This window comes from Acanthochromis polyacanthus, chromosome 21 (genome assembly GCF_021347895.1).
Source record: "Acanthochromis polyacanthus isolate Apoly-LR-REF ecotype Palm Island chromosome 21, KAUST_Apoly_ChrSc, whole genome shotgun sequence".
In the NCBI taxonomy this organism is placed as follows: Eukaryota; Metazoa; Chordata; class Actinopteri; family Pomacentridae; genus Acanthochromis; species Acanthochromis polyacanthus.
In genome coordinates this window covers 3,749,585-3,766,292 of record NC_067133.1, presented here as the reverse complement: position 1 = coordinate 3,766,292, position 16,708 = coordinate 3,749,585, and the positions used below count along the sequence as shown (strand labels likewise).

Sequence of the window (16,708 nt, the reverse complement as noted above, 5' to 3'; positions counted from 1 at the left end):
CTTTCTGTAAAAATACCACGTGGTGTTTGGTTATAGGCGGCCATGTTGATTTTAGGCCTGAAAACAGCAAAAATGTCAACTATGCTACATAAAGTTCCACAATTATATATTGACCCATATAGTATTTAGGTAAAATAAGTGAGCTATAACATCAGGCCAATTTAAACATGAGGAAAAAACAGTGACAAGAAAGATTTCCACATGTTGCAATTTAAAAACTGTGTATTTCTCACTGGACTGAAGGGATGCTTCCATCAAATGAATCACGATGCAAACACCATCATCTACATCAGCTTTATGTCCTCCACACCTCACTGGCTGCTCTCGGTGTTAACAAGGTGTGGTGACATTTTCCCCGGGGTGCCGCACACTCATGACAGACCTTATCAGCAGCTCTCCAGTCTCTGCCTCCTGTCCTCTGCACACCCAAGTGCCCTAAGATACAGTCCAGACCTCCCCCGCCTCCCCCACCACACCTCACCCAATCCTTCACTCTCATCCTGAATTTAAAAGCAGGACAGGAGGAAGGAAACTTAGTAACGTGACACGAGAGAAATCTATATGAACAGCAGAAGATATATATTCCAAATATGGAACTTAGGGAGTTGTAAAAAATAAAACTTTAATTAATACAGGGAGCTGGTCACACACAGGGGATAAAAATGAGCTCCTGTCCACATTCACAGGTATTGTTATCTCCTAATGTACTTCAGAAGACAGGGGAAATGCTATACATGAACATGGGGGTCAAAATTTTTAATATAACCTATAATGGTTCATTGAAATAAAAGTTGTGCATCAATTATACAACATTCAATTGTAAAATAGATTGTTTTAGATTGCTGTATCAAAGTATTTAACCTTCGTGTCGTCCTGAGGGTCAAAATTGACCCATTTTAAAGTTTGAAAATGTGGAAAATAAAAATATTTTTACAGTGAAAACTTCCACATTTTCAACATTTTTTGGTGGAAAAAAACAAATGTTAAAAAAATTATTCTTTAAGAACATTCAGCTAAATTCACTGGATTTTGGTTGATTTTTTTCCCTGAATGTTCTTAAAGAAAACATTAGAAGTTTTACTGATGTATATGCAATCACTTTAGATATGTTTAGGATTTTTTTGGAAGATTTTTGCTCATTTTTTGAAAATATTTAGAATTTTCTTGCCAAAATTGGTGGATTTAAAAAAAATAAAACTTTTAAGGGAAACTTTTAAGGAATTATTGGAATTTTCTTCCTGAAGATTTTACAAATTGTCAGAAATTTGGGGACTTTTTTTTTCCAGGCAAGGAAAAAATATTTTTTAGTGCCTGTAAATGCAGACAACAGGAGGGTTAAGATAGAGCCTTGGGAGTCCACATGCCGATGAAACAACAGAACAAGTCATCGCCTTGGGAACCATAGGGGCCTGAGTCCAACTCGATTTCTTTGCAATGACTCACCAACACTTCTCATGAATTGGTTATCACCCGAATAAATCTACAAAAAGAAAAAAGAAAAAAGAGGGATGTCTATTTCAAAAGTAAAAACAAACAACATGTTTTTAATAATACATGAAAATTTTGCTTTAATGGCTCAGCGCTGAGCAGTTCAAAGTTCCATTCTATGACTATCAGGATGCAGAGTGCCTGCCGGCGTACCTTGAGGAGGAGACGTGCTGAGAGAAAATCAAACATCAAATCGCCAGACTTACTCGTATCCTCCTTGTCCACAGGCGATGTATCAAACACAGAACAAGGTTGCACAGTGTGGACTGCCACACTGGTTTGGGGAGCATGAAAAGCACTCTGCAGAACAAATTGTGAGACCTGCAGCTAACCTCTGAAGAGCTAACGATAGCGGCGCTGACTGTGGAGTTATCAGAACATCTTAGGACGAGCTTATCAGCAAGGTTGGACTTGCTAGCTTGGTGATAAGCAAGAAATGTAGAGATATGAGCAACTGAAAGTCAAAAATATTTGCCAACATGAACTTGGCATGCTGGAGGTTAGATCTCTCATTAGTTACACTGCTGCATGCAATGAATACTACACTTGTATTGGTTCTAGGGAAAGACTGATTATTGGCATGGGTGATCGTCGTGGCCGTTATTTGGCATTTTTGTGATTATTACATTTTAATTGACTGATTACTGCTTCAAGTTATTGCCACAAACCAGCAAATAGCTCCTCTCACCGTGGCTAAAACTATGTTAACGGCTAGCAGCTACGAAGAAGTAGAAATGACCCCAAAACAGTCTGAAAAAAAATTTAAAAATACTTTAAGAAATTAACCTTACTGGGCAATAAAAGTGACAGAGCAGTGAAACATTAAGAAAACAGAAGAACAAAAGATGCAATTGCAGGAGAAAAACAAATCAACCTCAGTCAATTAAACAAAGGAGAGCATTCTAACTTAATCACCCTTGTTATGTATTTAACATCTCCAGTTACAGTCACCTTATTAATGAAGAAACCTAGTTATGAATGACAGATTCTCTGCTATCACATGGTGTTAAAACATTAAACGTAATGCACATTGGCTCCAAATATCGGTTATGAGTTTCTGGATTACTAATAAACAGCATTGGTATCATCCCTGAAAAAAACATATCAATCGATCCCCAATTAGTTCATGTGACACTGACCTTGGAATACGTTGTAAATGTGTGGACAAAGACAGAATATAAAGCTCAGAGGATAAAATCCTTATAAAAGCATGTAACATGAAAAAGTGATAACATATGTATGTAGACTTTGTCTCTGAGAATCTTAGTAGGATTTTCTCAAAAGACAACAAATCAGTGCACTTTAGACCAATCTACAGACAAGTTGTCTATGTAGTATAATGCAACGAGGCACCTCAGTATAGATAACACTGAATAACTGCTCCACAATTGCATCGCACAACACAGGAGAGCCAAAAGTTCGTAGTCCGCCTGCATCTAAAAGGTAAGAGATGTTGTATTGAGGATAGCAAATCTACATTTTGGATGGTTGGAGGAGAGGACAAAAGGAGGTCAATCTATATTAAACTGCAACAGCCGTCTCGAAACAGAGAAGGGAGTCCAAAAAACCACTTATCAGGTACATAGAATGCAGTCTTGAGGTCCCAGTCAGCTTCACCACCATTTCCACCTCAAGGGACATGAGTCTTAGGTTAATAACGGTCCATGAACTATGCGATTTAGAAGTGAGAATAAATATACCTGGGACTCCCCATTCAGGTAATTAGAACTGAGGAAGATTATTGGATGAGAAGGGAAAAGTCTCCAAGAAGTCCAGACGTGACTCGATAAAACATAATGTAACTGTGTCTTAAGTGTGCATTAACATTCACAAAATGATGATCCCTACGGTTTCGTGTCATCACATGAAATAATAATGACTTCACTATGTATCAGGCCACAGCAGTTCATCATATATTATGCACTGAATCATAAAGAGTCATGAATTAGTTGTGCATCAATTAAGCATGCAGTATGATCCTTTAGTTTAAAATGTAAGCGGTGCCCTGGCAGCGTAATGATTAAGGTGCAAACCGTGTAACTGCAACACCCACGGTCTGACTCCCAGACCCTTGTTGCATGTCAGCCTCCTCTCTCTCCCTGCTTTTCAAGTCTTTATCACCACTGCAGCTATAGAGCAAAAACTGCCAAAAAAATAAATAATTACCATAATGGGGATAGATTCTTACCTTTCCAGGAGCTTTGGTCTTGTTGTTGTTATTGTGGGAGGCCAGAATGACGTCTTCGTGGACGCGATCCAGCAGCCACAGGAGGAATTCCAGGGCATCATGTTGGGAATTACCACGAAACTGCGATCCGTACTTGGACACGATAGTCTGCAGAGGGGAGAGCAGACATGATGAAAGTGGAATTTTTCTGGAGCTACATAATTATGACAGTTTGGTTGATCTAGTGTGTTTTATGAGCAAGGAAACAGTTTGTACAGGAACAGAACTCTTATGGTAAGTTCTGACTTCAAAGAAAAACTCTCTGAAATCGACGAATATAGAAATCCTGTCCACATCATCCCAGATTTTATTTCACCGCAGTGGTCATTTAAATTGACTTTTAGAATTCGACAGCCTGGTAGGAATAAAGCTGCATTTGGTTTCTGGAGAAGCCAAATAAAAGTGACTTGCTACATTATCCTTCCCACACAAAATGTGAATCTCAAACACTGCCTGTTTACTGGTTTTGACAGCTCGGGTGTATTCGGTGGTACTACTGAGGCTCCTGAATGGGCAGCTTTACCCGGGCCTTCTCCACAGAACGCTGATCAGAGGAAGCCTAGAATTGCAAATTTGCACTAACGCTCTTCACGCTTCTCTGCCCCGGCCCACACTCTGACTGAAGCAGAGACATTTCAGATTTGCAAAATCTGCCTTTTGTCTCAGACTTTAAAAAAACAACAAAAAAACAGCTTGTTAATAAGAGTTGCACTGTCTAAATGCATTACCTTTTGCCCCCTTGGGTGTCGAGAAACGAAATTAGAAAATTTTTGATATCAAACGAGAGGTGTGAATAAAATTTTGCTTAAAAGTGGGCTGGAGACTAATTTAGCTCACACACGGTGTCGTGTGACTTCCGATGTGAATGGCACCCAACTCAATTAGGCAAGGAATTAGCTCCATGAACTGCAGCAGGCAGCCTGAAGTCGCTGAGACAGTGATGAGAGATTACAGCGGAGGGAGCAAGACTGTAATCACTAATATGCGATATGCCTCTTACAGCCATAACACCCCAACGTGATGTAGGGTGTCTGATGATGAAGCTGGAGGATTGAGAATGAAAAGCCACCAGTTCAATTCCTAAAAGGACGGACAGAGACTGAACTAAAGCACAGCCGAGGTGTCCTTGAGCAAAGCATGTAGCTAAATATTGCATCAATGCACAATATGAAGGTGCGTTTGTGCTGGGCAGTTTTCCTCATATAGAAAACGCCGAGAAGAAAAAGAATTTCCAGTTGCCCTCAATAGTAAAAACTCATCTTTTATGTATGATTTTGTGTCTTCTAACAGTCTTATCTTACAGCTACATTTCACTAATGAAAGTCACCACTTTTGAACTGTTCTTTTCTTTTACAGACTCACTATAAGAATTAAGCTTGAATCAAGTAAACAGGTAGTGCAGAGCAAATAATGCTGTCTATATCATTTTCAATCAAATGGTGAGCGCATATTTGACTTATTTAACTTTTTAATCTTTGTGGATCTACAAAGCACCTTGCAATGTTTTTGGTTCACCCATTCACTGTAACTGCAGTAGTGGCAGACCTGCCATCGAACCACTGAAAATTTCATCCAAATCCGTTGGTCTGTTTTTGGGTAATGTTGCCAACAGACAGACAGACAGACAGAAATACGCCGATCGTCACATAACAGTTACGTAATAAACCTACTATTAAAATTACAGACCGCTTTTCCCCCCCCTTTTTTTGTATGTGGCCAAAATCAAGAAATATGCAGGAGATCAAATATCAAATCAAATCATTTCCCTCAGTGTATAGTCAAAAGTATATACGTGACATAATAATATGACATGACTTCATTTGTTCCTGATGCTATCTGAAACTGGACCGAGTTTAAAACTGGCAAAGCTTAAAAAAATAAGTACAAACAAACATTTTTAATAGCTAAGGCAAAGTTAAGTAAAATCTGACAGGGAATTTTTAACGTTTACATAACCGTTCTGGTAAGCATGACATTCATGGCTAAAAGGTTAGCAGAAGCCCCGAACTTGCTTCCATTTGTCAGTTCACATGAAAAGCAAAGCCATAAGTTCACCAGGCACCAGCTTATACAGCTGAAAGTAACAGCTGATGCAATATTACATCATCACCTACGTTATCTGACGCAATCTGTGGGAAACGTTGCTGTACTCAGACAACAATTAAGATGTTAAGGGATGAGATGCTCTTTGAACACCAGGATGATAACCTGGTTTGGAGAAAACGCTAACCTGAGCAAAACATTCAACATTCATAGTGATAAAAGATTCAAGAAAATACTCAAAACTTGTGCTTAAATGAGGATCTGATCTTATTTTGTGCCTTTCTATTTATTTTTAAGATAATGTTGTGATTAGTATGTGGCATCTTTTGTAAATCTTGTAAGATTTCTATGCAAGATCTTCTTCGATTTGATATTACACCTATCCACTAAAGATATTGTAAGTGGACTTACTGTCATATGAGGTGCAAGGTCCAAAATTACAAAAAAATCTATTTCCACAGGATCTTGTACCTTATATATATTAGTCAGAGTAGCTGTTTGAACACAGGAATAAAAAAGCAGAACTAAAATGAATTTATTTAAGTAAACTTTCTGTTTAAAACATTAGAAGCAAGACGTTCAGTACGACCAGAGTAATAACTAATTGGGTGTGAAACCAGGACTGCATCTTCAAAGTCGTTTCTGAAACGTAGACAAGAGCAAAAAAAAAAGTGAACATAAAAATTCATAAACAGAAAAACTACTGGTGGAGTCTTGGCAGAGCAATAAGGTCCTCTAATCTCGCCTTTTGATCTTGTCTTGAAAGTGAAATTGAAGCTTCCCTTGACTCGGAGATCTCAAGGAAGCCAAAAAAAGTGATGAGTCTTGTCATCAGACTCTGGATCCTCACAATAACTGGGAGATAAGTTACAGTCAGAGGATATATAAAAAAGTTTTAAGCTGATGTACAGACTCTGTGTTTCATTTTTATTACATCAAGATACAGCATGCAAACTTAGACCCAGATAGGGAGCAGGATGCATTTTGCAGCATATACAGAAAGCCTGTACTCACTTTTAGAACATGACATTTATAGCCTAAAACCTGCACTTGCTGATGTGGATGCATTTCGACACAGTTTGTATTCTCTCCGACTTGCAGCACACTGCAGATGTAATGCGATCGCACTCTCACCCCTCACATTACAACAAGCGTCTCTCAATCAGGCAGATTAGAGGCGACTCAGACTGGTGCAGCCCTTGAACCATTCAGGCTTGTTTGGAAGAAACGCTTTGATATTAACTATGAACCATGACCTGTGCTAACCTAAAGCTGTTGTGCAGCTAGTCATTATAGCGAAGCAATAACTGTAATCACCATCAGCCCTTTTGAAGGTGGTAATTGTCTCTGTGATATAATTGAAGCTGTGGAGAGGCCATGTGTTCTTTATTACCATCTGTGGCATAATGGTCACTGTCTGCTGGTAATGTGTGCAACTACTGAACTAGAGACAAAAGGGGGAATTATAATTTAGTCATTACTGGATAACTGTTTGAACTGTTTAGTATTTCAACCATTTAGGCAACTATTTAAAGATCCAGTTCAGTAAAAATCATGTTGTTTGGGTAAATATATAACTGAGGGACTTTTGAAGTCCATGGGATATATCTTGCATACATTTTTATTAAAAGTAAAAAAAAAAAATGTGATTTTTGTTCATTGTGATCACGTCTTTACAAATTACATGGTTATTTATTGTGGAAACAATCACTTATTAATAAAAAATGACTGGATATCACTAAAATGTCAACTAAATAACCGTCTGAATTTAATAACAATAATCATAAAAAGAGCTTATTCAAAAATTGTCTTGATTGTGTTCTTTTTATTAAGTTGAGATAATCATGAGAGAGATTTCTTTTTTGCAATATATCAAATTTTAGATGAAAAACAACAAATGGCATCTGTATTCAAAAAGCTAGCCATTATAAAAACACCTCTCAAGAAAGTGTGTTGATTCCAGATCACATGACCTGCTCCACATGATGTCATTTCCTCCTGAAGAAAAGACTGGAAGACTCCAAGGCTTTCTGAGTTATTTCATATAAAGTAGTGTGTGAGTCAAGTGTGGATTTATGGCATGTCAACAGTTTTACAACAATATCTTTCTAAATTACTTTCAATTTTAATTTTACTCAATTGTATATATAATATTTACAAGAATCTTTGTGTAAAAATGCCATGTGGTGTTTGGTTATAGGTGTTCATGTTGATTTTAGGCCTGAAAACAGCAAAAATGTCAACTAGGATACCTGTCAGCTACGTTACATAAAGTCCCGCAATTATATTTTGACCCGTTTATTCACATTACTACGTCCCAATGGCGCGTTTTATACGCTGGAGATATTATGAGTGATTTAAGCAGTCAGCATTATAGCTGAGCATTTCTAAATTGGAAAAATGGATTCACACTTGTGGGGTTTCGTAAATAAAAAGCTGAAGAACCCTGTCATATCAACTTCCTGAGAGGGGCTTTCTGTATCGTCACTGTTCTTCAGAATCAGTTCCAACATGTAAGGCTGAGCTCCTCCAAACTTGCCCTTGTGTAACAGTCTAGTTTTACAGTGTTTCAGCAGAATTTTAGGTGAGCTTGTGTCAGCTGGGGCGGGTGGGTGCAGACAGAGGCAAGGATTTCATAGATTTGCACATTCTAGAGAAGGCAATAGGACAGAGTTACTTCTAAGACATTTTAAGGCAGCAAAGGGATTATTTTGTTGCAAAAAAAACCTTATCGACATTGGGAAGTGCATTAGGCCCTCTAACACATCATGCTACACGTTTTTTTGTTGTTTGACAGGGAACAAAAACTTGCCTGGTACTCATTTCATAATCTAAATTACATAATAATGTACTCCAAATTAAAGGTTCTAAGATACAATGGGGTGTTTAACTTGGTTTAAAAGATGCAAAGTTTGTTGACATGCAGACTCCACATGCACCACAAAATGAGTGAGGAACCAAAGACATTTAGGGGAACAGAAAGGATGATATTGATCACAAACAGGCTTCTGTCAGCAGCGTCCTGCAGCTGTTGTTCATACATAAGGCCATTTAAATCCGCAGCACAAAGCTTACTATGCTAGGTTCAAATCCAGATATGAATACCTATCAATAAAAAAATAATAATTTGGATGCTTTTGCCAACAAATGAGCAAGATTTCAAACTGTTTTTTTTTTTTTAATCTTTTTTTAAATTTTCTACGCGGACACTCTCCCATAAAAGGGTGATTCATTCTTTGCAAATAGAATTGTTCTAGTCATCTGGTGAAAATTCATGGATTTTTCCAATTACCATCCATCCATCCATGATCTATAAGCAGCTTAATCCTCATTAGGGTCGCATGGGAGCTGGAGCCTATCCCAGCTGACTTAGGGTGAAGGCAGGGGACACCGTGGACAGTCTATCGCAGGACTACATGTAGAGACAAACAATCACACTCACATTCACACTTACGGACGATTTAGAATTATCAGCTAACCTCAGCATGTTTTTAGACTGTGGGAGGAAGCCAAAGTAGATGGACAAAACCCATGCATGCACAGAGAGAACATACAAACTCCATGCAGAAAGATCCCAGGGTGGGATGTGAACTGGAGATCTTCTAGCTGCAAGGTGACAGTGCTAACCACCGATTCACCGTGCAGCCTTATATCACCATATACGTCTAAAAAAATGCTATCAACATATGTGAATATACGGTATACTACCGTTCAAAAAAGCTTGGGGCACTTAGAAATGTCTTTATTTTTGAAAGAAAGACATTTTTTCAATGAAGATAACATTAAATTAATCATAAGTCATGACTGGAGTCAAAAGCCATTACAAGCCTAGACATTGTTAATGTGGTAAATGACTATTCTAGATGGAAATTTTTAATGGAATACCTCCACAGGGGTAAAGACACATTTCTAGCAACCATCACTCCTGTGTTCTAATGCTATGTTGTGTTAGCTAATGGTGTTGAAAGGCTGATTGATAATTAGAAAACCCTTGTGCAGTTATGTTAGCACATGTATAAGAATGTGAGTTTGTGCAATTGTCTGGGTGATCCCAAACTTTTGAACAATAATGTATTTCAACGGTTCTACACAGCTTACCTCCAGCATCCCAGGTTAGAAATTACCACGACTACAATCTGCTGTACATTTCTTGCGAGTTACTCAGTGACTTACTGCAACCAGCAACACAGTACAACTGTTAAACATCAACATGGAGACGACAAATATTGGCACACATCTGTGAGCAAAACCCACAGTCATCACAACTTCCTAAATGGGTCTATCAGTGCATCCTGCAGGGAGGAAGGCATTCCTGTCCGGTCATCAGGCCAGCTCACCCTAAACTCCCTTCTTCTTTCTTTCTCAGGCCTCTCATGTTATGGAAACCAATAAGTTGGCTGTTGAGTAACTGTTTGAGTTTCAGGATTCGTCCCTGTCCAGGCCCCTCTGCAAACACACCGCCCTGCCAGGAGGGGGGAATTCTGAAAATGCACTGTCCAGATTAAAAGAACACATCTGGGTCAACATATAATTAAGGAACTTTTGAAGTCCATGGGATATATCTCACGTTTTTATTTAAAGTAAAAAAACAAAACTAATGTTTTTTATGTTCATTATGATCATATCTAATCATGTCAAACTCAGTATTATTTTTTTTATGAAAACAAGCACTTATTTCTAAAAAAAATGACTGGATATCACTAAAATGACAACTAAAAAACTGTCCCAATTTAATAACAACCACCTTCCAATTAACTAAACAACAATAAAATGAGCTTATTCAAAAATTGTTTTGTGTTCCTTCTATTAAGTTGAGATAATCATGACAGATCTTTCTTTTTTTGGCAATATATCAAATTTTATACGGAAAATAACAGTCTGTTAGCCTAGCCATGCTATACCCATGTTTCTGACGGCACAAGGGTCTAGGGAAGCTCGACAGGGAGGGAGGCGGGCTAAAAGGTTGTCTATCAAATCCCTCTGCAGCAATTGGGTAGGTATACAACTAATCAACGCAATGAATAGGCTGACGTAGTTCCGAGAGCACCGGCGGATTGTGGCTAAGTCCCATTAGCTTCCCAACCAGCGGAGCCAACTGGTATATTAAGGATTTGCCATATCCCGTCGGCATAAGTCCAAATACATCTTTCTTCTCAATGAAACACTTAAGTGCCGTCCTTTGTTTATCTTTCAAGTTTAATTTTAGCTTCAAATCTTTAAGGGCTGTGGCCAAAGCCAAGTCGAAAGATAACTATTTATTGTGTGCCGGTTGTTTCTGTCAGAATCGTCGCGCCTCTGTCGTCACTTCGTTACGCCCGCCTTCTGACTCTACACTTCATGGTGATTGGTCCGGCCAGTTTTAGGAGAATCCAGCCTTGAGCCTTATGGAGGGTAACTAGACCCACCCTGGCAGAGAATTAAATTTGTTGCCGTGGGTTGTCTAGCGCGGCTAGGCTAACAACTTGTATCTGTGACCAAGACATTACCCATTGCAAAAACACCTCTGGAGGAAGTGTGTTAATTCCAGGTCACATGACCTGCTCCACATGATGTCATTTCCTCCTGGAGAAAAGACTGGCAAGACCCCAAGGCTTTCTGAGTTATTTAATATAAAGTAGTGTGTGAGTCAAGTGTGGACAGTGCTACTACAATATCTTTATAAATAACTTTCAATTTAAACTTTAGTCAACTGTATACATAATATTTAGAAGAATCTTTCTGTAAAAATTCCATGTCGTGTTTGGTTATAGGTGGCCATGTTGATTTTAGGCCTGAAAACAGCAAAAATGTCAACTATGATACAAAAAGTCCTGTAATTATATATTGACCCATCTGCTCCCAGGTTTAAGAAACTTCAGCTGCAGTGTCAGAAACACTCAGGTGGGAGTGGAAGCTTAGGACACAGTGGCGACAGGCTGTGTTACTTAATCTTTCGTGAACATTAACAAAAGCTGCCTCCCTCCTACTACCTGTATTGTCCTACAGAGCAGGTGTACAGGAATGTGGCAGGGCTCCAGCTATTCAGTGCGACTTTGTTGTTCCGTTTTGCTCCCAGAGCGGGACTCTGCAGCCAGCTGACCTGAGACGAGGCCACTGCTGATTCATTAACTTTCAAGAGCATGCGACCAAACGAGGATGATTCTACATTTATACATGAACGGCAGTACTCATTTGTGTACGTCCCGCTGAAGGGTTAATTGTCAAAAAAAAGAGAGATTCCTTTCAGCAAGCCGCCCTTTTATCATCTCTTATCAAAATTCATGTGATGTGAAGACGGGTGCTACAGGTAGTCCTTTTAATCTGGCTGCTTTAGCTGAACCTTCCTAATGCCCTTGTGATAAGACACATGACTTTGAGAGGCCTGCAAGGACTGATAATGAAGTTACAAAACCGAGAGATTAATAAAGCCATTTAAACAAAGACCGAAACCTGTTTTAAAGCGTTGTTTATAAGTGCTTTGTGCTGTCTGGAGTTCCCACAACTGGGAGCTAATTTAGCCTCTCAGACACAGGCCTCAGAGTGATCTGATCATTTCATAAAGTCTCCCTCCAGGCAGCTGTGGTATTACTCAACAGGCAATTTCAGAGGGATCGCCGCACGAACTCTAGACCTCCTATGGCCGCAAACTGCAGCCAAGAAACACAGCAAGCACTTTAACACGGGAAGCATCTCGTCACATACGGAGGAGTGTTTAGTGTTTTTTTTTCTTTTAATCTTGGCGAGATGTTTCCGTGCTGCTCCCTCTGATTGTCGTGCTGAAAATATGTGATACCAGTGTCCCGAGAGATAAGAGGGAAATGAAAGTGTGGAAGTGAAGATTTATTGGCAGCATGAATTCTGGTTGACAGGGGAGTTTTTCAGAGAGCACAACAGATGGGACGGCGAACGGAAAAAAATGAAGAAAAATAGCGTTCAAATTGATTCTCTGCATCAGTGACTATCGACATGGTGGTTCTCAGGCTAACTTGTGACAGAAATCATGAAGGTGTCACTTGAGCAAGGGTCAAACTACTCCACTGGCCATCCCGACAGAGCAATGAACATTTCCAAGAATAGATCCAGTGTGTGTTTCCTTTTGTTCGCTGCTCCATATTATCTACTTCTTGCCCTGAACTGCAGCTCAGACAAATCCGGAGTAAAAAGCTGCAGGCAGATAAAGTACAGTTGCATTCCCCTCTTCTCCCTCCCTCCCTCCCCTATCTACAGCGTGGGCAGAGTAGGAAAGCCTGAGGGTCTCCTGATAGTGCTCCGTCACAGGCACTGATCCTCAGGGAAGAAAGATTCTTAAGTGGGAAGTAAATCATCTCCTTCCTGTGCGAACAAACTTTGCATGGCGACAGTAATGCGTCGAAATAAATACTGGAAAAGCAGCCACCTGTTATGAGAGCTGGAATAAAGAAAGTGCAGAGTGTGATTCATTTTAAGTATCACCCATCCACTATGGCGCACAATGTATCATTCTGGTGAATGTGAATCGTGCTACGACTCCTTTTTGCAGCTCGATGCAAAGAGAAAACTTCTCATTTTCCATGAGGGATCCACAAAAGAAGTCAGCCTGATAGAACACAATTTATTCTAATTTTAGGTTTCTTGGATATACTTAGTTTCTTTTAACTTTATTTGTAAGACACAGAGCTTTTTGCCATGCAGACTGACCATTTAAGCCGCAAAGCTTTGGATGTAAGCACAAAGTCAGATCTAAAGAAGCAGAAAACCAAAAGCCATTTTATCTTCTATGCAAATGCTCTCCCCAATCATTCTACAGTGATTCATTCCTTCCAAACAGTTATTTAAGTCGTCTGCGTCAGCTGTTTTCCCATCACTGTGCAGCTCTAACACCTACTGGTTATGAAATGATGCTAGCAGAGCAGGACTGCACAATATAGGGGAAAAACTGACATGAAAAAATATGTGAATTTGTACCAGATGACTTAAATTGCTCTATTGGGAAAGTAATAATCATTCCAGAATGATTGGGGTTATTTTGTGGGAGAGTACATCTGCATCAAAATTAAAAATACTTCTACAAAAAAACTAAAAAACAACAACATTTGGAAGCTTTCTCATATGATGTAACACTAGCAAAGGCACCCAAAATAGTTTTTTGCATTGGACGGTGTTCAGATCTGATTCAGAGAGGGTGACATAATCCTTTCTGTAGCTGGAATATTTTCTGACATTTCATTTGTTTTTGCAACCAAGTCTTTCTTTTCAGTGTTTCAGTGGAACCTGGATGCAAAAAAAACCCCAACAAAAGTGCATCCAAGAAGCCTTAGCACTGACTTCTCTTGTGGATCGCGCAAGTTTTCTGTTTGTATCAACTGACTTCACATTGCACTCAACATACTGTGCAGCCCTCCAGCAGAATGGGAGGTGTTGTGCTGGAAAAAAGCCCGGCGCAGCATGTGAGTCAGAGACCTGCTGACCTGGTGCCCTCAGACTTGCTGTGACACCGAGCAGCCACCTCATTATCACCTGGCAGGGAAACGCTGGAGTCACAGGGTGAGCTCGACGGAGGCAAATGGGTGCTGTACGACTGGTAATTACAGAAAATGATGCAAGGCTTGTGCCACCTGTTTCATCCGAGCTGAACCTGACATTCAGGCGGCTCACAGTGGTGGGAATAACATGTGATTATGTCTGACTGAGCAGAAGACTACACTTAAACAGCTGATAATGCAATAGTAGGTGTTTACGGACACTCTGCCTCCTCCCAGATGCACCTGCAGATTGTGTTTTTTTTAATTTTTTTGCACTTTGGGTACCTTGAAGTCCACGGACAGCTGTGGGGTGTACTCCAGAGTCCATAGAGCCCTGACAAGTGATGCCAACTGCTCCGTGACTTCTCCCTTGGCCAGCCTGCTCTCCTCAGCTTTCACCACCCCGTTTATCCTGGTCTGACTCAGGTCCATCTTGTACCTCTCCAAGCCCAGGTACTCGGCCAGCAGGTCGGTGTTGCTCAGACACTGGACCACTGCGTTCATGAAGCAGGTGTTGCCGTGGTTCTTCAGTCCCAGAACGCCCGGGATTTTGTCTCCGTATTGGTAGAGGAGTTTCTCTCTGCCGGTGCACAGAGAAGAAGACGTGCTCGAAGTGTTCTTCACCACTCGATCCCAAGCCATTTGTACATCCTCTTTGATTACTCCTGAGCCGGCGCTGAGGGTGCAAGGTGCGCCATTTCGAAACCCCCCGTCGTCGTCCTCCGCGTCCTGCGCGTCCGCGTCTCCAAAGTGGGTGAAAGTGCCCAAAGTTTTGATGATTCTGTTCATAAAACTCCCCACGGACTTCAGCGATTTCTTTCGGAACAGCTTCCCAGATTTCGGCTTCTTCTCCTTGCGCTTCTCCTCCTTCGATGTCGGCATTTCCTCCTTGACTCTGCTCTGTTTCTCCATGACAGTATCCCTTCTACTCCCTCGAACGTCTGAGCTCACGCTGATAATTGTGCAAAATTCGTCGCCGGTGTGTCACTTCTCCGCCGGTGGTGTCCCTGGTCCGGATAGCAGGAGGGAAAGCGCGCAGAGGTGCCACCATCGCGGAGCCGGGAGACACGGCAGCACACTGTTATTCCGCCCCGCACTGACAGCAAACCTTCCTCATCCATCCCAGCACTTACTGAAGGCGTTCATTATCGCTCCGACACCGCTGTCACCGGCTGCGTCTCGTCATGGCCGGCACAAGACGAGCCGCTGTGCCGTCCAGTCGCAGCACTGAGCGATCCCTCCCATCGCTCCCAACTTCGCCTGGAAAATGCCAGTGATCGTGTGTCTGCTCCCTCCCACTCCAACACATGGAGGCGATAGCAGCAGAGTGCAGCCCCGATCCAGGATCCGCTCACATCAGGTCCAGCTCAGAGACCCCAGATTTCAATTTACTTTTCATAAGACCTTTATCTGGTGAAAGTACTTTCTCGGTGTAAAAATACGCTGTTAAAATAAAGGTCCTTAATTCAACATCTTGCACAAATTGCAGAAGCATTATCAACATAATACATTATTTCTAAAATAGTATGGAATTATATTGGTCATTTTTACGCACTGATGCCAAATTGGCTAAATTGTAAGATTTGACTGCTGCTGTTCTCTAAAGAATAAGGCCTCCGAGTTCAGGCAACTTCTACTGAAATTACGTTTAACAAACAAATCAATTAGTTCGAAGAACGAGCTTTTTCTCTCCAATCAAACGTATCTTGAATTACAGCAATGATTTGAAGAATAAGCAAAACTTTTTAGGTTCATAAAAAAATGTCCCAATGGGTATTTTTAGTTAAGTTGATGCAATTAAATCAATGCTGAATAACAGGGTTTTACTGTAGCAGCTCCAGTCTAAAGAATAATGTTTGACTTCTGCAGTGTGCATCAGTCTTTTCAGCCAAGTTCTGAAATTATGTTTAACAAACAAATCACACCCAGTTGGAGGAATTAGCTTTTTCTCTGCAATCAAACGCCTTTTCAGTTGATAGAATAAACACAATTTTTTAGATTCATTATTCATAAAAGCCTAACAGCACAACAGTATAAAAAATGTAAGAGTTGCAGCAACTTTAGCCCAGTAGCAGACTATTTAACGTAAAAAAAAAAAAAGAAAAGAAAAGAGAAAAGTATCCAAAAACTCCAAAATGTTGGTGCAACTGTTGGTGTCCAAGTCAAAGCCATCTACAGTCAGAAAGAAAAATGTGACCTGTATGAAAGGCTCGTCAGGAAAAGGACTTTGCTGTTTGAAAAGGACATTACAGCAACACTGCAGTGAACCAGAGGGTATCCAGGCAAAAAAAAAAAAAAAAAAACAGACCGTTTGGAATAATGTGTTCTAGACAGATGAATCTAACATCAGGCTGTATGGCCAAAGTAGCTGTAGATATATTTGGGGCCGACCAAAGACAGCTTTTCAGAAGAAGCAGCTCAGACTGTGACGCATGGTGGTGGAATTGTTATGGTTTGGGGTTGTTTTGGG

General features: G+C 40.3%; 1 protein-coding gene across 1 annotated transcript in view; it reads right to left on the bottom strand.

Annotated features, from left to right (window-relative positions):
- Nucleotides 1–15,563, bottom strand: part of usp43b (ubiquitin specific peptidase 43b) — a 115,578-nt gene extending 100,015 nt beyond the window's left edge. The window contains exons 1-2 of the mRNA XM_022190698.2: nt 14,524–15,563; nt 3,677–3,823 (exon numbers count right to left, since the gene is read on the bottom strand). Of these exons, the coding sequence (XP_022046390.2) occupies nt 3,677–3,823; nt 14,524–15,150 (774 nt within the window). The 5' untranslated portion in view covers nt 15,151–15,563. The remainder of the gene's footprint in view (nt 1–3,676; nt 3,824–14,523) is intronic.
- Nucleotides 15,564–16,708: the final 1,145 nt, after the last annotated feature.